Genomic DNA, 22,316 nt, shown 5'->3' with positions numbered 1-22,316 from the left:
GACACATCTCCCTCAGCTTTATTTTTTTTTCCCCATAAGAATGATGTTAATCACCTTTGTAGCCTTTTGCTGCACTCACACCAGCATGTCCACATCTTTTTGTGCTGAGGAGTGTGGAACTGGACACAGTAGCCCAGGGGAAACCTCATCATTGCTGAATAGAGAAGGATTGCCTCCCTTGGCCTGCTGGCAGCATTCCTTATGTAGCCCAGATGACCATCACCTTCACTGCAGTAAGGGCACATACTCAGCTTGGTCTCCACCAGGACCCCCAGACCCTTCTCTGCCTGGCTGCTTTCCAGCTGGGTGGCACCCAGCTTGTGCAGGTGCCTTGGCATTGTTCCTCACCTCATGCAGGATATTTTGGTACAGTCTGTGTAGATAGTCATTGACCTTGCCATTAGAGAAGGCTAAATGAAAAAGTAGTGTCACGTGGGCCTCAAGTTCTGCATGAATGCTTTGTCCAAGGGTAATCAAGCTATCTGTAATCATAAGATGTAGTGTGCATTACACCCACAAAAATAAATGAGTGGCCAATAGATGTAGTTCTTTACCATATTTCTCTCATTTTAAGCAGTTTACACCTTTCAATTGTTCATGTTTCAGATGTCTGAAATTATAATTCAAGAGAAGCCATTCTTGTGTTTCAGAGTGGCTCAGTCTTAGGTGGCCTTGCTTAACCTGGACTTTATTCACACAGCACTGTAACTGAGAGAGGACAGGACAAGTTTGAGGTCTTGCACTGAATCAAATTCTTAGTCTGTCTGGCTGTACAGCCACAGAAAGGCATGTGCTGGCAAAGGAGGAAATGAGAACGAGCTGCAAAGTTTCATGGGTAGGAAAGATTCTTGAACCGACTCTTCCAGTGGCTGAAAATGATCATGGAGTTTCTGGGCTTTTGTGTAATAAATTTATAACCTCAGCTGTGTTAAGAGAGGCAAATGAGCATCTTTAACCTTCACTGCTGGCTTCAGTTTTCTCAAGTGGAGCCAAGCATCCACCTGGGGAAAAGAAGGCTCAACACTTCTTCTAGATACCTGTGGAACAACGCTGGCTTTTGTAGCTTTTAATCCAAAGCAAGAGGAGAATCAAATTTAAGAACTTTTTCCTAGGTGGGTTAAATAGTGTTGCACTAGGAGCAACAAGATCCAGGAGACCAGGTTTCTTGTATTGACAAGAATTTCCATTCAAGAAGCAGCAAGCAAAGAGAGCTAGAAGTCTTCGCAGGCATTTCTAGAGGTACTAACTTGAGAAGAAATAATACTGTTTGAATTACCATACTTCAGTTTTTCTTGGCTGAAAAATGCTAAGATTGCTTTTTCTTTTTACACAAAAGTATTTTCAGGAAACATTCTTTGATTATGTAACTGTTTTCACAGTAACAGCTTTTAAACTAATTTTCCAGTAGAATATGATTTCTAATATGGGGTATCTGACTCCTGAGGAGGCTTCTGTGAATACCCTTGCAACGTCTTTCATTTCTGCAATTAACCCTTTCTAAGGTGAGAATAGACTTGTCTCTAATTCCTTAAGAAATGAGAAAAAAGTTTGCATTGCCTTCATTCTGTGTTACTGAGATGAACTGCTTGCTTTTTTAGTTTGTTTGTTTGTTTGAGTTTTTTGTTTTTGTTTAAGCATTAGTTCAGGATTTCAGGAATTTCATGCGGAATTTTAGAAATTTTTTGTGTGTTCTTATAAGCAATTAACCAGCAATTCCTTAAAGCTTTTTTATTATTGTCAGAAAGTCCCATCAGTTTTAAATAAAGCTTAAGCATGTGCTTCTGACTAATTGAAAACTTTCTGTGCAAGGACTGGAAAGTAGACTGATAACATGATGGCGGATAGTTTTGTTTAATTTAGAATACATGATTTTATACTGCTTAAAAAAAAAAAGTCAGCAGTGTAATTCCATATATTCCTAACAATAATGACATGAACAACTGAAGTAGTAGGGTTAGGTTTTTTTATTCCAACGCTTCACATTCTATGATTCTGTGTTATTTTAGCAGATGGAAGTCGCATCCAGGCTGGATGTGCTGGATGTGTTGTTGTGCTCACTGCTGCATATGGATATCATATTTGCTGGAGTTCCTTCGAAGTATTGGACAGCATTAGCTTGGCCTTTTCACCTCATATTTCTCTATCTATTGAATGTATTATAAACCAGAAATGTCATGTCCATTCTAGATACAGACTTGTCTGCTGTTAATGTGGGACATCGTTTTGGGTTGGCATTAATCAGTTCAAGCTTCCTCTCCTCTTGCACTTGGGAGTTGTATTGTTTGAAGAGGCATTTGTAAAACCTCGGCAAGGAGCAGTGGTGTTGCTGGTGATCTCCTGTGATGCCTCTCTTTCCCTTAAGAGCCTGAGTACTGCTAAAATCATATTTGATCTCAGGGGCCTTGAGGATTCCAATCTGGAGATTCTTCTCCTCCTAATTAGTATCAGAAAGTAGGAAATACTTTCCTCAGATGATCATTTGTAGCCTTTCTAGGTCAACATTTCTTCTTACTTTCAGGACTTTCTATTAAATTATTGACTTAGAACTTTAAAAGGGCATGTGGGCTGAGGCCAAAGTCCATCTGGACCTGATTTCTAACTCCAACAGTGAACCAAACCAGGTATCTATAGAAGAAGAGAAGCTGGGTGTCCATGTGCTATTTACCTGAATAACACTTTAATTTTAAAATTATTTTTAAGCTCAGGGGCTTTCCCTTGACATGGCAGGGCAACATCTAGTTTGGGTGCCTGGAAGATACGAGTTGAGTCATCAGCGTTTCTGCCTTTACCTACATTAAAATACACTGTTAGAGGATTGTGTTTGTGGCTCACACAAAATGCTTTATTTTTTTCATCTACTGTTGCATCACTCTTGTTCTAGCCTGAGCTGCCATGGGAGCAGCTGCTTGTCAGCTACAGAAAGAACTCCTTTAGAAATAAACATCCTTGAAAAAACAAGCCCTCCAATCCAAAACAGTGAAAATGTAGTTAACGATGTTTCATTGTCCTTCTACTGTAAATCCAGTCTCCTGTAGTAGCAGGCTTTTAGTTGTGCTGCCCTTCGGGGAGGGAAATACTGCCATTAATTAATTATTTTTAAAATGTAGATTTCTCATCCCCAGCTCTTTAAAACTGAATCCTGGTTTTCTGCTGAAGCCTTCTTGACTTGCAAGCGTCATGTTGCAATCTCTAGTAGGATGAGGTTTTACTCCAATCCAGCGTTTCCACAGTCATGGGAATACAGGGCAGAAAGACAAATCTTGGAAGGCAAGAAGGTGGAATCATTGCCTCCTCTTCAAGTTCAGGGTGAAAAAGCTGTGCTCTTCTCCCTGTCAGTGGGGTCCTCACCTGTCATACATAACAAACAGTGTGAAAGCAAATGTAGCCTTTTGGATTTTAGTTATTCAGAAAGGAAGTCATTAGTTGTCAGATTACAGGTGAGATTGGTTTTGGGTCAATTTTCGTTGCTTGGCTTTGCAGACATACCCTGTGGGTGACTCAGTTGTGTGCACAGGTTGTGTTTTGCCCCTTTTACCTGAGATTAAGTGTTGTCAGATAATGCTGGTTTCACATTAAATATGAGCTTTTGGGGCATTTGCATAAGATTAAGAGAGCATGAGCTTTATAATATATTTCTAATTTAATGTCAGCCCTCCAAGGTAAGGTTGTCAACTATGTAACATGTTAGTCATCAGTTATGGTGACTGGTTTACTGTTTACACAAGTTTACTGGTTTATTGTTACACAAGTTCTTCACATCAGTACCTGAAGGCAGTCCCAGCCCTTCCTCTCTCATAGTGTGTTCCTGCTCTGTCCTGGCTGGCATAGCAGTCTGTGCAGCCATGTGGAAAAACAGAGCAGGGAAGTGATCCAGCTGAAACATAACCAGCCAAAAAGTTTTTGTTTTTCAGTCTGATACATTTTCTGCCACGCAAGTAGTTGTGCTGGCATGGCAAGAAGGTGTCAACGTGAACAGGAGAGTGAGGGGCTGGAGGTGGAGTGGCATCTGCTTGAACTGGACTGAGCAGCACTGCCTGCAAATTCTAAACTCTGTTCTGAAAGATACGTTATCTTGTCTCCTTTCTTTGGTATTGAGGAGCAGTTTGAACAGACAAGGGAAGCTTCAGAAAAGAGGAAAAATTTTATCTGTTTCATACATACCTAGAAATAATATCTGGAGTGATGAGGTGACTTATTTGAGGGAACACAGTGGGATCTCTCTTTGTCTAATATTTGAGCTGTAAAACCAAATCATCTTCTTAATACCTGAGTTAACTGCTCAACTTCAAATAGAAGGGACTCTTAGGTACTTTTCTTTTGGAATAGAACTCTTAAAGTGTGACCTTAGACCAGCCTGATAAAGGAGAGAAGCAGCTTGCAAGTTGTGACTGCCTGAAGATGTTGTGTATGTCTGCTCTTCTCTTGCCAGTAGATGCGAAGTACATCTCTTTTATTTACTTTCGTAGAGGTGCAGGGAATCATGCCCTAAAAATTTGTCTTGTAGGCTAAAAGGACATCCTAAATTTCAACTAAACTTCTGACTCCACTATTTCATGTTGGTTTGATCTGGGAAGCTCTTCATGAACAACCTTACTTGGATTTATTGTCAGGAGCCTCCGGGTATTTAAGAACCTACCTCAGGGCGGGTCAGTTAGATTATACAACTGTGAGAGAGAGCTACATGAAAAGTGTAACATTCTGGGTAATTCATGTGATGGTCTGACTTCCAGAGAGGGCTGATGAAGAGAGAGCAATGTAATGGAGCATCTTCTTGTGTTATGTTTATCCCACCAGAGACTCGCAGGTGTTGCCTGCAGGAGTAGGGGCACCCCTGGTATGTGACACCACAGAACACTTTCTGTACCACAGTCATCAGAGACAGGACCTTCAGCTCTGCAGGACTTGGTTTCCTGTAGAGAGCATTGTGGGCTGAGCTTCAGAACATCCTCTAAGGGTCTGTCTTGCCAGGCTTGGCAATAAGGAAGCTAGCTTTCTTTTGGAAACAGATCAAGATTGTGCTTGCCAGTATCTGCCTGACATTAAGCTCCTTCAGACATAAAAAAAAAAAAAAAAAAGGAAAGGTGTTTGCTTCTATCCCAAAGCATCGATGAAGGGTGGCTGTGTTTCAGCAGTTGGAAATATTAATGAATGGCTTATAGACTGTGGTATAAACTGCTCACAGCTGCTTCACTCTTCCCTTTTTGGGGCAGGCTTCTTTACCCATAGGAATTTTCTATGTCATTCCATTTTTCTTTGTCTTTTTCTTTCCCTGATGACTTTCCTCTTCTCTTTTCCATGCTGCCTACCTGATCTGTTTCACAAGTTCTTTTTTGAGCTGGAGAAGGCCAGGAATATTCACTTGAGTGCCATTGAGTCTGCTGGTGAGAACCCATTCAGAGAAGGGTTGAGGTTGGTAGGGACCTCTGCAGCTCAGCTGGTCCAACCCCTGCTCAAGCAGGGTCACCTGGAGATGAGTGCTCAGGACCAGATCACTTTTGAATAGCTCCAACAGTAGAGACTCCACAACCTCCTTGAGGCAACCTATTCCAGTTCTCAGTCACTCTCACAGCAGAAGTGTAGCTTTCACAAGATCTGCAAGACTCACAGAACTACAAGCCCACCACACAAGTCTCCTGAATATGCCAGTCATGTCATTTTACTGTTGCCAACCTGCTGTGTCTGCTCACGTAGTGATCTAGCTCAGCCCAAGAACTGATTTCCATTTGACTACATCTTTGTCTTTAGCAACCGAATAAATTTTGTTTTATCTTAGTGACTGAAATATAGGGGTAAGGTCTTAGAGGTCTCTTTGTTGTTCTGTCCTGTATCTATGCTGAATAGCTATTTTTTTCATAGATGCACCTGAAATACAGCTTGACTACATGAATCATGCTGATGTGTAGAATTTAATTGCATTGTTTTACTTTAATCTTCTTCAAAGAGCCAAGAGCTTTTGAGTGTTATATTTAGAAATATTTGTAAAATCATTTTGCATACATTGCAGCAGCATCTAAAAAAATAATCGCACCTTGCCACCTTCTCATGTTTTTTGTGTAATTCAGTTCATTAAGGCGTTTGATGTTGATTTCACTTTGCCCACAACAGATTTTAGCTGAGCTTGGCAAGGCCTCATTAGGAGATTTGTCATTGAAGTCTTGAGACTAATCAGGGGCGTTCAGTGTGTGACGCTGTTCAAGGGGAGCTTTCAGTGTTTCGTGTGTAAAGCACAACACATTTAGTGTTTCATTTATCCTTTGAGATCCATTTATCACTTACAGAGAGAAAGAAACCCCTGAGTAGAATAAAGTCTATTCTAGTCAATTTGTGCTAAATTATAAAGATTGCACCTTAAAGTCTTCCCTTTTGTCTGCAGTTAGCAGATCTTAGTTGTCAGATATTAAAAGATGAGTTAATATGGTATTATCTTTTCTTGTCTTTCATCCATGTTGTATATGTACATTATAAAGGTTCTTGCAGTCCCAATATCAGCAGTTGAAGAACAACATGGTAAATATTTACATGATGTGCTATTTCCACAGAACTTTAGTGATCTGTTGAGTTGAGATGTTTTAATTTGGAAAGGAGAGGGTAATGATCTTAGGGGATTATTTCAGTCCCTTTGAACAAATGGGAAGTGCTGATTTAATAACAGTGCTTTTGGCCATATTGTGAGGCCTGTTTGTAGATTTTTACTTTGAATCAGTGTGGTTTCATTTGATATGCTAGAGTGGAGCTGTATCTCTGGGAAGGTGGATGGCAGCAAAATTTGAAGTAAAGATTCTATACGTGTGCCTGTATTGACCTGCATGTGACACCTCCCTGTTCACGCTTTGCCCTGGCTCCTACTATAAGATCATCTCAGGGAGAGAGTTAGCATTCCCTGCTTGTTGCCATGAAGTAACTTCCATTTGGAGGGCTCGACTGCTCTCAGCTCAGAAAAATCCTCCAAGTCAGAGCTGCCCTTTCTGCATCCAAGGGATGCCTGCTTGGATTTGTAGGTGTTCCTTCTGTAGTATTGGGGAGGAATGTTTGGGAGAGGGAGGCAGCAAACATTTATTCCATCATTTTTTTAGCCAAAATATAAGCTATTAAACATTTTACTGGTGTCTGATTCCACATTTTGGACCTCCATTCCTGCCATGTTGAACAGCCTTATAATTTGGGGGTACTGCAGTAAAGTCTTTTCTCTTCCCCAGGCTGAGCAACACCAACTACCTCAGCCTTTTTTCATAGCAGGAGTCTTCAAGCCTCCTGATGATTTTTGTGGCCCTGCTCTGAACTGGCTCCCAGTCTTTCTTGTACTGGGACCCCAAAACTGGATGCAGGTGGGGCCTTGCCAGAACAGAGCAGAGGGGGAGAATCACCTCTCTCTACTGCTGGCCATGGTGCTTTGGATCCAACCCAGGACATGAGTGGCTTTCTGGGCCATGAGAACCCATGGCTGGACTATGGAGATTTTTTTCACCCACTAGCATGCCATCATCTTCAGCAGGGCTGCTTTCAATCCCATCATACCCCAGCCTGTATCAATACCAGGGTTTGCCCTGACCCAGGTGCAGCATCTTGCACTTGGCCTTGTTGAATCTCATGAGATTCCTGAGGTTCAACAGCTTCGTGTTGTCTGCAATATCCACAGATGTGCACGGGTTTCAATAAATGTGTCTGCACCCTTGAATTCAGTCTTCTCCTGTACATTTTAGTCAGCAGCTCTAGTATTTGAATTATACCTCTGCTGACCATTTCTGTAAAAGTAGATGGAAATGTGGAAGTTCCATCCTCATCCTGCTGATGCACTGTTGTAAGGGAAATGGTGTCCTGTTTACTTAGTGTGGCATCAGTTTGGCTCCAGCACCTGAGTATGCGTGACGAACTTTTGAACCTGCATATTGCCTGTGGGACTGATAGTGTTCTAAATAAGTCAGCATTTGGGGTTTGCCTGGACATGATGTAGTGACATAATTGCAGAACCATTTGGCTTTTAACCACCGATACAGCTTTTTTCCTTTTTTTTTTTAATGTACTCTATTTAGCTCAACAAAGTAAAAATATGTTAATCTTCAGTCTCTGCTACTCCATCAAGTAGTGGAAGAATCATAAACTAATGGGCTGATACAAAGCTCCCTTGAAACTTAGTTTGCAGGAATGCCAGTGTTATTTTTAACTGTCTCCAGCAGGAGGCTTTTTGTCTGGAAGGAGTCCAGAGGTGTACATTGTAGCCTCTGTTCAAATCCACATCTGTTATAGTGATGATTCTTGTGCACAGCATAGGTGAGTACAGTTGTAGCAGTAGCTGACTGCTCACCTCTGCTGTTTAGCTGGTGGTAGCTGGAAGATCCAGTGCCTGTCCCTCGTGTGGGTTGGCTTTGGCTGGATGCCAGGTGCCCACCAAAGCAGCTCTGTCACTCCAGGGGTGAGAAAATGGAATGAAAGGCTCATGGATCAAGATAAGGACAGGGAGAGATCACTCAGCACTTACTATCATAGGCAAAACAGGCTCAACTTGGGGAAATTACTTTCATTTATGTCCAATCAAATCAAAATGCATATTGTTTTCACAAATCTGTAGAGTATCGTAAGGTTTTAAAGTGGAGATTTCATATTTAAATTTATTTGGCTATCTACTGTGTGTACATGAACATACTGAAATTCACATGCTAGTTTAGAAAGATGTGGTAATCGTCATTGGCCATGTTAAAAAAATCAATTTTACACGCTTCTACTGTTTACTGTATATGAACAGAGCCTACAACTCTATTAAATTGTGGTAAAAGTTATGGTTGATTTTGACTGCCCACATTCAGGCATTTAATGGTTTAATATTAGCACTACATTAGTTACACATATTTGTAATAAAAATAATTATTGCTCAAACACTTAGTTAAAAGTTAGATCCTTAAATCACAAGAAAATAGAAGCACTGCACAGTGAAGGGAGCATAATCAACTTGTAGGTACAGGTTTAATGTGAATCTAAATAAACAATTTCCAAATAATAGCAAAGAGGAGGCTATTTAAAATCTCAATCACAGATCATGAAAAGGACATGCTGGGAATTTCAAGAGGTTATTGCACAGCAGTAGCTGTTCAAAACACAATTGATAATGCCGTTTTAATTGTACTCACATTAGAGAAGATTATTTTTTCCTTTTTTTCCTTTGGGCATCCCACAGGTCATAAATGTTGATGGAACAATGAGGAAAACCCTCTTAGAAGACAAGCTTCCACATATATTTGGGTTCACACTGCTGGGGGACTACATCTACTGGACTGACTGGCAGAGACGAAGCATTGAAAGAGTTCACAAGATTAAGGCCAGCAGAGACATCATTATTGATCAGCTGCCGGATTTAATGGGCCTCAAGGCAACGAGTGTCACCAAAGTGTTTGGTAAGCATGGGCAGCATAGCACGGGTCTGTAGGAGTCTTTATATGGCCTTGCTTTCACTAAGCAGCTGTTGATCACTTGCTATGAGGATAACTGAAATCTGATGGGTTTGAAAGGAAAATGGCACCTATTGTTTCTAAAGTTAGGAAAATACAGTGTTGCAAAAGAAGTTGCTCCCAGGTTTCAGTGACATAAATCTTCCACAGCTTTCACTACACTCTTTGAATTTTTGTGAGGATTTTATTCCTCTATGCTGCAGGGATCATTATTCTCACAGAAATGCTTCTATTTTCTTCCAGAGCAAAGTCCCATGATATTCAGTTAGCAGAATGCTTTTCACTGTTTCACCATTACAAATTGCCCCAAAGCATGTGACACTTAATATGTTAACTTTCAACACCTCAGTTGTACCTAAATCTTAAAAACTAAAACTTACCCGTAGCAAAGGATCAGCAGCTGGATCTCTGTGTCCTTCCATTGCATCTCTGGAAGGTGCAGCCAGTGTTTTAGGTCCTCTGCTGGCACTGTGCAGCAGATGTGTCACAGGACCTCCTGGCTTCAGTTCACCACAGATTTTCCAATTACCTGGAACACTGGAATTTGGGCATAGCAATAAACAGATTCATTAGTCATCTGTTAAAACTACTGAGAAGAGTTGCAATGGAGCAATGGCATCAGTCTGAAGTATGTATACCTGAAAGAAGGGGAAATGAAAAGAACCCTGGTTGAGAATGATCTTTGAGATTTTTTTTTGTGTGTGTTTGTGGTAACGCTCTTAAAATACCTAAAATCCTTGGTTCCAGCAGATGGAGAGAGGCACTCATTTATGTGTTGGTCCTTACTTTCCCCTACACATTCCATCCCCATCACATGAGAAAATAAGTGTGAGATTGTGGTGATCTTGTTGGAACTGCTTCTGCTAATGAATCTTCTCAGCTTTAAATTAAACAGGTGGGAAAGAACTGCGATTATCCAGCTCTTTTCTCACCCTTTTGTATCACTGAACATTTGTAAAAGCTGGTGGTTTCAAAGAGATACAAAGATGGAGTACTTGGTGAAAAGTAGCTAATTAATTATCTGTCTTCAGTGGATGAATTTAATCTTTGGGGCAACAAGAAAGATCTGTTTGTAGATGGTATTTGTATGAGAGGAGGGATAGGTCTGGTTTTGTAATCCTGGGTAGACAGAAAGAATTCACTTGGAGTGTCTTTTTTTTATTTTTTTTTTTTAATTCTCTGCTGACAACCCATAGTGTTAACTTATTTTGAAAAATTATACTGTGTTTTTGTGCTCCCCTTTCCCTTTTACCTTCACGATGCACTAATATGTGTTTTGTTTTAGTTGCTGGTTTTTTGGTTTTTTTTTTAAGGAACTAATTCAATGCACTAATATCTGTTCTGGTTTGTTGTCTTGTTTATTTATTTTTTTAAAGGAACTAATTCATGCGCAGAGAACAATGGAGGCTGCAGCCATCTGTGTTTCTTTACACCCCAGGAGGCCAGGTGTGCCTGTCCCATTGGCCTTGAGCTGTTGAGTGACATGAAGACTTGCATCATTCCTGAAGCCTTCTTAGTTTTCACAAGCAGAGCAGCAATTCATAGGATTTCTCTTGAAACCAATAATAATGATGTTGCTATTCCTCTTACTGGAGTCAAGGAAGCATCTGCTCTGGATTTTGATGTCTCTGATAACAGAATCTATTGGACTGATGTTAGTTTGAAGGTATTACTGACGTGTGAATTCCTTGACTATAAAGCCACAGAGCAGTTGCTTTGATCTAACAAAGGTCTCTGTTACATGATCTGTCCTGCAGTTGCCAGTGTTGTCATTGAATTGCATCCAAGGAGACCCTTGGAGATGGAGACAGTTGCATTGCTGAATGCACAGTAGGGTGACAGGCATCTTCCTGCTTCAAATAAAAATCCAGAGTGGTTTCTGCTCGTACCAAATACCTTAATTTTGGATGCTGGATGTGTTGCATCCATATATGTATCTGCTGTAGAAAAGCTGATTTTATGTCAGAGTAAAGTGATTTAAACATTGAGCTCAGCAGCTCCCTGAGTTTTCTATCTTCTTCCAGTTTTGACTTGAAAGGCAATTGTACTCAACTGACAAGTTGCCTTTGGATTGTTTGCTGTTAGCCTGCGGCTCCAGCTTGGCACAGAAAAAGCCAGGGAACTTGTCCAGTCTCCTTCACACTGTGTTAAGGGCCCACCTGCCCCCAGTTCTATCTCAGTGTGTTCCTCAGAACCCATTTCCTGTGATGTTTGGTACACATTCACATGTGTGCTAACTGAGGGTTGTGCTCTTCATCAGTGTAATTACTTGGCCTTTTGAGGTGGACTAAGTATATGGTAGAAAATTACAGATTTGCTTCATTGGAACTAAATTATTCTATTTAAACTCTTAATAGGTTTTCCAAGAGCAGTCAGAGTTTCCTTGCCAGTGTGCCCAAGCCAGAACATGGCAAAGGTCACTTTTGGAGCCTGCAAGGGCTCGGGCAGTTTCCGTAGCCTCTCTGTGAAGACTAATGAGGGCTGTGCTTCAGTGTTAACAGTGCTGCTTTTGGTGTGGATACCATTCCTTCAGGAAGAGTGCCAATGTCATAAATTAGCATAGTGTAGACACAGTTACTAAATAAATCTCACACAAGCACGTGGAGAGCAGGAGTTATGGACATCTTCACCATTTGTACTGGAAAGCACATTACTTCACCTGCCTCAATGAGTACATCTCACTTTGTGCAGGACTGGAAAACATTTTACTTGTTTGTTGCCTCCTGAATTTTCCAGCATGCTGTAATTTCATATACATAGCAGGTATCTTCCAGCACCTCTGGGTTCTCATTCCCCTTGTCCCCCACATCTAGCTGCTTAGTAGCAGGTATTATAACTTCAGAGCTCACAGTCTTTTCGTCAGTGACCACCACTTCCCTGATCTCTGCCTGCCTCTGGTTATAGGAGAACGCATTTTCAAAAACAACACTACGTGATTTCAGGGTTGGACATTTATCTTTAAAAGTATAAAATGCCTCTGACCCTTACACATTCATTCATATTGATTTCTTAATAATTTGATATATTCATGTATTAAATTATTAAGAAATCAATAGCTGAAATATTGGCAGGCATGCAGACTGATTGCTCAGTGTTGATAAGCAAGGGTGGGTATTTGGTCCTGGGAGTTACTGTTTACCTGGGGCTTATTTCAGTGCTGTTAGGAGTGACTTAATATTTGTGCAGTCTTTGCCCTATGATTTATTTTGGTGAGTTTGAATAACTAAAATGTAGATGGGATCAGTAAATATCCTCCAGGTGACTGATTACGAGAAACAATTTAATATAGATACCACTGAGATGTGTTTCTGAGACTTAAAACATTACAACAAATTAAATAATTTTTAAAAACAGCTTCTTGTGTGCAAATAGAAGAGAAGGAGGAGTGTCAAGGAAGAATCTGCAGCTACATACTGCTTTCTGAAAATCATGTCCTTTTCAAATGTCTTGGTCTGGCCATCAGAAACCACTGGCTTTCTGAAAATTCAGGTGTTTTTCTCCTAAGAATTTCTATGTCATTTTTGACAACCGGAATTAGTTGTTTAAAAAGTAACGAGTGGGGTTTTTTGTACTAATTTATTTTTGTATGACTTCACAATAATTGTTCTTTTTTATTTCACTGGAGTATCCATAAGTACTGTAATATTTTACACCATTGTTTTTCAGACCATAAGCCGAGCTTTCATGAATGGGAGCTCTGTTGAACACGTGATTGAGTTTGGGCTAGATTATCCAGAGGGAATGGCTGTAGACTGGATGGGCAAGAACCTCTACTGGGCAGATACTGGAACCAATCGCATTGAAGTCGCCCGCCTAGATGGACAGTATAGGCAGGTCCTTGTGTGGAAGGACTTGGACAACCCAAGGTCTCTGGCTCTTGATCCCACCAAAGGGTAAGGGAATCTGTTGTTTTTCAAAGCTTTGTGTGGGTGTTGTTGTATGTAACAAATTATTTGGCACAGCTCTGTTTCTTTGGAGTCTTTGCAAAGGCAATAAACCTTCCACAGTCCTGTGGGTTACAATGAAAAATTAATAATTGTAAAAAATACTATTCTGCCTTTGTGTAAAAAAAGGAGTATTGTGATGCTGCACATAACCATGTGGGTTATTTTGTTTTTTTCAAGCGCTGTCAAGAAATTTAGAAAGGCAAAGCATGCAGCTATACCTGGCTGATTCCTGTTTTTTGTTGCACTTCTCATTGCAGATATATGTACTGGACTGAGTGGGGAGGTAAACCCAGGATCGTTCGAGCCTACATGGATGGGACAAACAGCATCACTTTGGTGGACAAAGTGGGGCGTGCCAATGACCTCACTATTGACTATGTGGATCAAAGGCTCTACTGGACTGACTTAGACACAAGCATGATTGAGTCATCAAATATGCTGGGTAATGTAATGTTGTATTATACCAGCCAGTACAGAAGTAGGCACTGACCATAGTAAAGTGATTGAATAATATGAAATTTGAACAATATAACTGATAGTAAATCTGTGTGTATATTTTATTGGAAATGGAGGGTTAAGTGTTTGAGAAAATTTAAAAAGCCTTCATAAATTATTAACTGTATGATTTATAATGGTGAGATAAGATGTCATTTGTCTCTGTTGGTGTGAAACTGTCTGTGTTGTACCAAGGCAGAGATGGCCTCCAGGTTCTCAAACTGAGGACAACTTACAGGCTTATTGTAAATCATCCCTGACATTTTGGCCTGGACACTGATATTCTTTTGAAGTACTATCTCTTATTTCTGACTTCAGACCAGTTGTATTAGTTCTAAACCAAAGTACTTCTTGCATTTCGTGGAGGCTGAAACATTGTGCAGCTACTTTTGCAGAGTATGTTTCAGATACAACTTCACACATTCTCATGTTTTCTGTTGGAATTTCATTTATATATACATTTGCTCTGATTGACAATATACATAATTTCACTGCAACTAGGTTTTTTTTTGTTGTTGTTGTTGTTGTTTGTTTGTTTTTTTAATCTGTGAAAAGACATTTTTAGGGATATTTTTGAGGTTTATTCTGTGTGCATATCTTCAGAATTCTGAGATTCTGGAGTCACTCCACTGTAGAATGCCACTAGAGTTGGTCAGGCACAATGTGCCCATAGTGAACTCATGCTGGCTGTGTCAGATCCTCCCTTTGTCTTGCACATGCTTTAGCATTGTCCCCATGAGGATCCATTCCATGATCTTCCCAGCCACAGAGGTGAGGCTCACTGATCTGTAGTTCCCTGGGCCCTCCTTTTAAAAATAAGAGTGATGTTTCCCTTTTTTTCCAGTCACTGTCAACTTCATGGCTTTTCAAATACGATGGACAGTGGCTTGCCAACCTCTTCAGCCAGTTGCCTCAGGACCCTGGGATACATCCCATCAGGCCCCACAGACTTGTGCCCATTCACTTTTATATTATACAACGTCTTTATAGTCTGCAGGTTTATAAAGATTTAGGGGGACTTGTAACAAGTGGGCTCATCAGTTAAGGTATGAGCAAAGCACTCTGAAGTAGATGAGTGAGTGCTGCTCCCAGCTTAATCTTGGACATTATAAACAGCAGGGAAAAAAAAAATCAGACTTTTGAGAGCTTTTCTTCCGTCTACTGTGAAAATTCAATTATACAGCTTATCTACTTCCTTCAAAAGAATCTTTTTCCTGAATTCATCACTATGGACCAGAATTGCTCTAAGAAGTATCTGAGAGCATGCAGGATATCTGTACCCCTAACTCTGAGAATTTAAATTCCTAAAAGTTCCATGGGAGGGTTGGCTCTATATTTAGGTCTGGTGGCTTATAAGTAAGTGGCCTCATGTTCTGATTTATGGTTATTTTATTCTTTCTCAAGTCTTGGTGAAATGGAAAGTAGGGCAAAGGAAGAAAAGTGAAGTGTTCTGTACAGTCTAGCATTGGATGTTTGAGACAGGAGGAGATGGTGCTGCTAAAGGTTACATCTTCTTTGATGGCAGAGATTGATCGAGGTTTATACTTGAAAATGTTCAGGAAGGTGGTTTGAAGTAAGACTTTATCTACTTCAGTAATGCATCTCTGTCAGAGACCATCCTCTAGAAGGTGTTAAATCTGTTGTAAATGTTGCTGAGCCACTGAGTGTGGAAGTATTGAGATTTCTGCCAAACAAATGGTTTCCTAAACTCCTGGGATAGCTGTATGTTAAATTGCACTGCAAAAGATTTGTTTCTTGAGTGAAGCACCATAATTTCTCATAGCAGTTTCTCTGTGAATCTCGTTTGTTGATGTTTTCATGCATATTAATGGGCTTTTTTATTGGTCTAAGTGATTACTGGAGCTGATAGTATTCTTGGATATGTTTTTCAATGTCTTTTGGGATTGATAAGCATGAGACTTATGAAGTAGTATTTATTTAGATTACAATACACTGGCATAATTTCAAATTGCTCTGTAGGCAAAAAGGTATCAAGGTAGTACTTTTGAGTGCAGCTGTTTATGTTACCTCTTGAGCAGATACTAATTAATAAAGAATCCCATGATGCTGATTTGCAAAATGAGGTTTTATTTTAAAAAGAAAGAAAATACTTTTCTGCATTCCAGTCACTCTCTTCATTTTATGCCATAAGAATTGTCCTTTAGTTGGTTATCCTTGTTTTTGCAGGACAAGAACGAGAAATCATAGCAGATGATCTACCTCATCCATTTGGATTAACCCAGTACAGTGACTACATCTACTGGACAGACTGGAATCTTCACAGCATAGAAAGAGCAGACAAGACCAGTGGGAAGAACAGGACACTTATTCAGGGCCATCTGGATTTTGTGATGGATATATTGGTCTTCCATTCTTCTCGTCAGGATGGCTTGAATGATTGTGTGCAGAATAATGGCCATTGTGGTCACTTGTGCCTTGCCATCCCAAATGGATTTAGGTGTGGCTGTGCTGCTCATTACACCTTGGATCCCAACAGCAGGAACTGTAGTTGTAAGCCTTTTTATTTGCTACTGTTTTCTTCAGTGCTTGTGGCTCCCAGGTGCAAAAGGAATGGGGTTCTAAGTATGTTTCAAAGGTTCTGGCTTTAAAAGTGATCTTTGAATCTGAGGACAGAGTATGGAATTTTATATTCATTTTTGTGACACGTACTAGGCATGAAGATTTGTATTTTAAGTCTTGGAAATTACAGCACTGTCAAGTCTGGTCTTTCTTGTTTTACCAGAAGTGCTTTCTAGGTGATTCAGCTGTGTGAGTGAAGCTTTCCCACTCTTTACCTAAGTGTGTAGGTGGGTGGAAAAGAAATTTCCAACAAAACATGTCTTTTTCTCTTACATGCTTGATAAAGTCAGCTAAAATGACGCTCAGTAGTCTAACTCCTAAGTAGTCTGCCCAACTTCAGATGCACTTGAAATACATGTAAGTTTGTTTTCTCCCTGCATGTGGTTTTATGAGCCTGCCAGTTGACTGGTTGCCCAATAGGAACTTAAGTTTCCAGTAAAAATGGCACATGAATAGAAAATGGGTGCATAGTAGCATATAAGGCAATTTTAACTGAATGAAAGGATGAGTTTTTGAAAGGCAGGTCCTGCAGATTTAACCTGATCTCCTTTTATAACTATAGAAAGAAACATTTTTTTATAGCAAAAAGTAAGGAATTATTTGATTTTCGATGTGATTATTAATGTCTCTGTGACTTTGTTCTAAAAATCTTCTTTCTTCTGTGGGGATATATTTTTGGGAATTGTACTTTCTCATACATTCTGTTTTGGCTTGTTCCAGCCCCTGCTAGTTTCCTGCTATTTAGCCAGAAATCTGCCATCAGCAGGATGATACCTGATGATCAGCAAAGCCCAGATATCATCCTACCTATGCATGGTCTGAGAAACGTCAAGGCTATTGATTATGATCCCTTAGATAAATTGATCTACTGGGTGGATGGACGCCAGAATATTATAAAAAGAGCCAAAGATGATGGCACCCAGGTAAGTGTACATCTTGTATATAGTTTTGTGTCAGACTTTTTGTGTGCTTTTATTTTATACTTGACCTTCCTCTTCTATCTGCCACACCAAGGGATTGTCACTGTCAACTGCTCTTGTCAGCACTTACGAATATTCTATTTATATATGAGAATTAGTGAACATTTTTAGGATTGTGATTTTAGGGGTTTCTAAACCATCATGCTTTCTGTGCAATCAGTGTTTTTCAGTCAGTCATCAGAATAAAGGTTAGAAATCATTGCCCATGTGTTGTCTTGCAGCCTTTCACTGTAATGAGTACCCCAAACCAAAGTCAGAACCCGGAGAAGCAGCCACACGACCTCAGCATTGATATATACAGCCATACCTTGTACTGGACCTGTGAGGCCACAAATTCTGTCAACGTGCACCGGCTGAATGGCGAATCCATCGGGATGGTGCTGCGAGGGGACCACGACAGGCCCAGAGCCATCGTAGTGAATGCAGAGCGAGGGTGAGCTTCCTTCCTGCTCCTGGTACAGAGCACTGCAGGGACGTGTGCCAGCTCTGTGTGTGAGAATCCTGTGCTGCATCTGTCTGTTTTTACAAAGAGAAGTTTAGAATATTGTTCAGGGTTTAGGTGACTGCTTATCCAGTTCTGGGTTCTGAAGGTGTCCAGCTTTCTCTTCCTGTTCTGTCCTTTGCCTCTGTTCTCACAGCCATGTGTGAGGCACTAACCCAGGTGGTGACAGCAAAGCAAAACCACCTTGTCCTGTTCTCTGTGTGGCTGCACAGCCCTGCTGCCTAACAAGAAAAACAAGAGAGTCTGTATCACCTCAGAATCTGGATCAAAAATGTTACGTCATCATAAAATAAATGTTTCTAGGAGTAAAGAAAGGAGCTTCTAATTTGATACAACTATTCCTGCTAATGTAGTAGCATAAAGCTTAAACACTTAAGCCCCTTATGTTTAAGTTAGTTCTGCTGTAATGTGTATCTTTAAAACATCTGAAATGAATTAAAGCAGGTAGGATGCACTAGAGTGATTTTCCATAGGAGGAAGATATGTTGTTTAGCTGCAAAGCAGTTTTGGTTAGATTCAGCAGACACTCTATCTGCTTCTGGTAGTTAGCAGATTAATGTGAAATATGGTTCTTCTTAGGTGTCAAATATGGTCCTTTACTGTTCTCTTTAGTAAGTTAGATGTTCAAATCCCAATTTACTGCTAAATGGCTTACCATGTGCTTGGCAGATGTTGAATGACAATATTTCACAACTGCATTGATACAGTAGTACTCAGAGACTGTCTGGAGCATTTATAAGACTGGTGTTTTATACCAGTGTACTCTGCACAGTTCAAAAGCTGTTGTGGGGAGAGGGGGATTAGAGGAAAGATTCTAATCTTACTGGGACTAAGTCACTTGGATATAGTTTGTGTTTATAAAAGCTTAGCTGCTTTCTCCATTAAAATGGGAGTTTGGGTTTGTTGATCTCTAAATCTCTCAGCCTTTCTAGTCAGGTTTTCAAGTGATTTAACACTAAATCCATTTAAAAAATTAAAGGAGGAAAAATGAGGAGGACACTATGCTAAACACTGTGACTGTCTGGGAGAGCTGAATGAGTGATCTTCAACAACTTCTGCCATGGTTACAGAAATTTCTTCCTCCACCTCTCCCTTGGCTGCATGTTCTGACTGCTGCCTCACCTCCTTGTGCCATAAGGAAAAGCTATGCAGCAATGCAGCCCATGCTGTTGGAGAGTTTGCCCATGTTACTCACCACTGAAAAAATAGTGGACTTTTCCTTTAACGAGGTCTCAGTTCATTGTGGGGGTGCACAAACCCTTTTTCCTCTGTGCATGAGGAGGGCAGAGACTGCTTTTGTTTGCAACTGAACTGGCTTAGAGAGATATAAAGATTTTATGGAACTAAGATGTCAGGAACATGTTCTCAGTTGTTATCAGTTGTTCTTGTGTAATCTTTTCTTAAGTTTGGTAGGAGATTTTACTTGCTGAGAAGGAAAGATAACCTAGAAGGAAAGGAAGTGGTGGTTAATGGTTTTTTTGTCAGAAAAGGACTTCTGGACTTTGATTTGTAAGTGGGGACAGCTTTGCCCAGGGAGAGTTGGAGAAGATCTGTGCTAGTCTCTTACAAGCCCCAACTCTGCAGGAGCAGTGTGCTGTGCAGCACTGCTGAGGCACTTTGTGGCCTGGAGATAAATCCTATTAATTTCAGGTTGAGTGTGTCAGTTAGCATATGTTTGGTTCTGGATCTTTGCACCTGGGAGCAGTCACCACAGCCATGCCTGTGAAACCATTCCCGTTTACAACATGGGTTGCAAGACACTGTGCACAAAGGGGCATTCCCTGTCCCTGGAGCTCCCAGTTCAGCGGTGCTGTCTGTGTTCTCAGGTACATGTACTTCACCAACATGCAGGAGAGAGCTCCCAAGATTGAGCGTGCAGCCCTGGATGGCACAGAGAGAGAAGTGCTCTTTACAACTGGCTTGATCCGACCCGTAGCACTGGTGGTTGACAACAAACTTGGAAAGCTTTTCTGGGTGGATGCAGATCTGAAGCGCATCGAAAGCTGTGACCTGTCAGGTATGTGGTATGAAGTTAAATATTTGCAGCACAGTGTTAGCATGTATAGGACTTCATTCCCTCTTTGATGCTGACCCCGGTGACTTTCATCTCCTCCGTTGCCCGTTCTGTGTAGGCAGTCACAGACAGCAATTTCTGGTAGGCTCCCATCTTTGATGTAATTAGAATAGACATGACTGTAATGAGTGACACCCTCCAAGACAGCCATTTGACTTTTGATATGTTCTGAAAGGGTTGTTAGTCATGGCACCCCTAAATCACCTCCTCTGTGCCCCTTTTTTTTCTTAGTGGTTTGAAAAGTTCACATACTTTTCAATTTTTCTTTCTCTGGAGCTTAAAAATGTAGCTTGAAAAAAACAGAAGAAAGGGCAAATTTTTTTTCCTGATCTAGGTGATAAGACAGCTCATCTGAAATAGCGTCATTGGAACACAGTGGAGAGATGTCAACTCATCAGTTTTCCCACATCAGTAATATAAAGCATTAATCCACATACCAAGTAATAGCACCTCGTGAATCTTAGAGAGCATGGTTCACCAGTGACTTCAGCACTTGATAGTCCTGAACAAGTGCAGAAATTGACTCTGCTGAGCAACTTAAATATAAAAGTTGCTGAACAACCCCAACTCTCTCAGCCTGTTCTCATAGGAGAGGTGCTCCTGCCCTCTGGTCATCTTCATGACTCTCCTCTGGAGCTGTTCTAACCGGTCCATGTGCAAAACTAATAGAACCTGCTGATGTTACAGTCTCATGCTTGGCTGAGCTCTGGATAATTGATTATTATATAATAGCAGCAAATTAGTTGAATTGAGTTCTCATAGCATTTTTATTATGTGGATTCTATAATCTCGTTTTGTGTAGATATTAAAAACTTACATTTTTTATATACACGCAGACATAAGGTCATAGTTCCAAAATTAATTATGAGCGCAGAAGTAGCACCAAGTTATGATTTTGTTTTAAATTTTCACTTTTAAAATAAAATATATCCAGTTGCATAGGCATACACAGGGTCAGAATGGTTTCAGAGAATTAATAGAATAATTTGGATTATCTTCACCCTAGAAAAGAGTAACAAAAGCAATAATTAAATGACTCTAAGTGTAGGGCAGAAGACTGCAAGTAATTAAAGTGAAAACTGTTAATAAATGCATTTTTACTTGACCTCCTTTTTACTTATTGGCTTAAAGCAGGTTTTTACACATTTTTATAAATCAGAGAGACTGAGCATTTGACAGTGTTCCTATATTGAGTCACTTAAACTTTGGGTTTTCTGGTAAGTTACTAAATAAAAAAAGTTGGGGCTTTTTTAAGAGGTGTTCTTTTTTGATCATATATCTGTGGTTGTCACATAAGCTGTGACAAGGTTTGGTACTTGCCTCTTGCTTTGCATGATGAATATGTTTCATTTGAGTAATGGCAGTGAAGCTAAATTGGTTGTATTTCACTCTTGCTTATAGATTCCAGAAAAAATGTACTGCTCCGTGTGTGAGTGCACTGTAAAACTTTTGGACTAAGAGCTGAGTCAGTATCAGCTTCTGGGAGTGCTCACAGTTGTGCACAACAGAGATGTCAGTGTGAGGCTGAGCATGGCTGGCTGACCAGCCGGGCTGTGCAGGGATGAGCTGGGTTTCATGTTGGATCTGCTTGCCCTCAGGATGTGGCACCTGGTAGCATATACCTGAGATCAGACTGAACAAGCAGAGCCTTGGCCTGCAGAGACAGATGAAGTCAGTGACCTTGTAGCTCACTGTCTCCAAGGTTTGGTTTGGTTTTAGCTGGGATGTTGCTTTGTGATGTTGTTTTAAGGAATAGCTTTGAAGTCGACTGGTGTAAAACTAATCTTTGTTTTTGTTGGTCTCAGGTGCCAACCGTGTGACCCTGGAGGACTCCAACATTCTTCAGCCCATGGGACTCACTGTGCTGGGGAATCACTTGTATTGGATTGATCGTCAGCAGCAGATGATTGAGAGAGTGGAGAAAGTGAATGGGTACAAAAGGACTAGAATTCAAGGCCGGATTGCTCACCTAACAGGAATTCATGCTGTGGAAGAGCTTGATATGGAAGAATTCTGTGAGTTTCAGTATTTGATGTCTTGGTATTGCATCTCAAGGTCTTCAAGGAGCTGAATATTGTAATAATGTTGCCCATGGGCTTCAAATAATCCATGGAATGCTTTCAGCTTGACCAGTCAGGATTGCAGGAGAGGAGGAGAAATAAATTTCTCCTTGTTGAGAGGACTACTGCTGCACAGCTAGAACACACATGACACCGAATTTAGTCTAAAAGCTACTTAAAATTCTGGTGGTTAATTTTCTAAGTACAATCAAGTAATAGGTCTTGGAAAAACCTCTAA

At 40.5% G+C, this 22,316-nt stretch overlaps 1 protein-coding gene across 1 annotated transcript in view; it reads left to right on the top strand.

The window, feature by feature from the left end:
* Positions 1-22,316, top strand: part of LRP5 (LDL receptor related protein 5) — a 130,964-nt gene that overhangs the window by 89,188 nt on the left and 19,460 nt on the right. Inside the window, exons 8-16 of the mRNA XM_083863891.1 lie at positions 9,170-9,386; positions 10,817-11,106; positions 13,107-13,333; positions 13,645-13,829; positions 16,070-16,393; positions 17,183-17,385; positions 17,664-17,875; positions 19,771-19,961; positions 21,824-22,033. Of these exons, the coding sequence (XP_083720017.1) occupies positions 9,170-9,386; positions 10,817-11,106; positions 13,107-13,333; positions 13,645-13,829; positions 16,070-16,393; positions 17,183-17,385; positions 17,664-17,875; positions 19,771-19,961; positions 21,824-22,033 (2,059 nt within the window). The remainder of the gene's footprint in view (positions 1-9,169; positions 9,387-10,816; positions 11,107-13,106; positions 13,334-13,644; positions 13,830-16,069; positions 16,394-17,182; positions 17,386-17,663; positions 17,876-19,770; positions 19,962-21,823; positions 22,034-22,316) is intronic.

The sequence above is a fragment of the Zosterops lateralis genome (assembly GCF_965231275.1).
Source record: "Zosterops lateralis genome assembly, chromosome: 6".
NCBI classification, from domain to species: domain Eukaryota; kingdom Metazoa; phylum Chordata; class Aves; order Passeriformes; family Zosteropidae; genus Zosterops; species Zosterops lateralis.
This window is presented reverse-complemented; position numbering and strand designations above follow the sequence as displayed.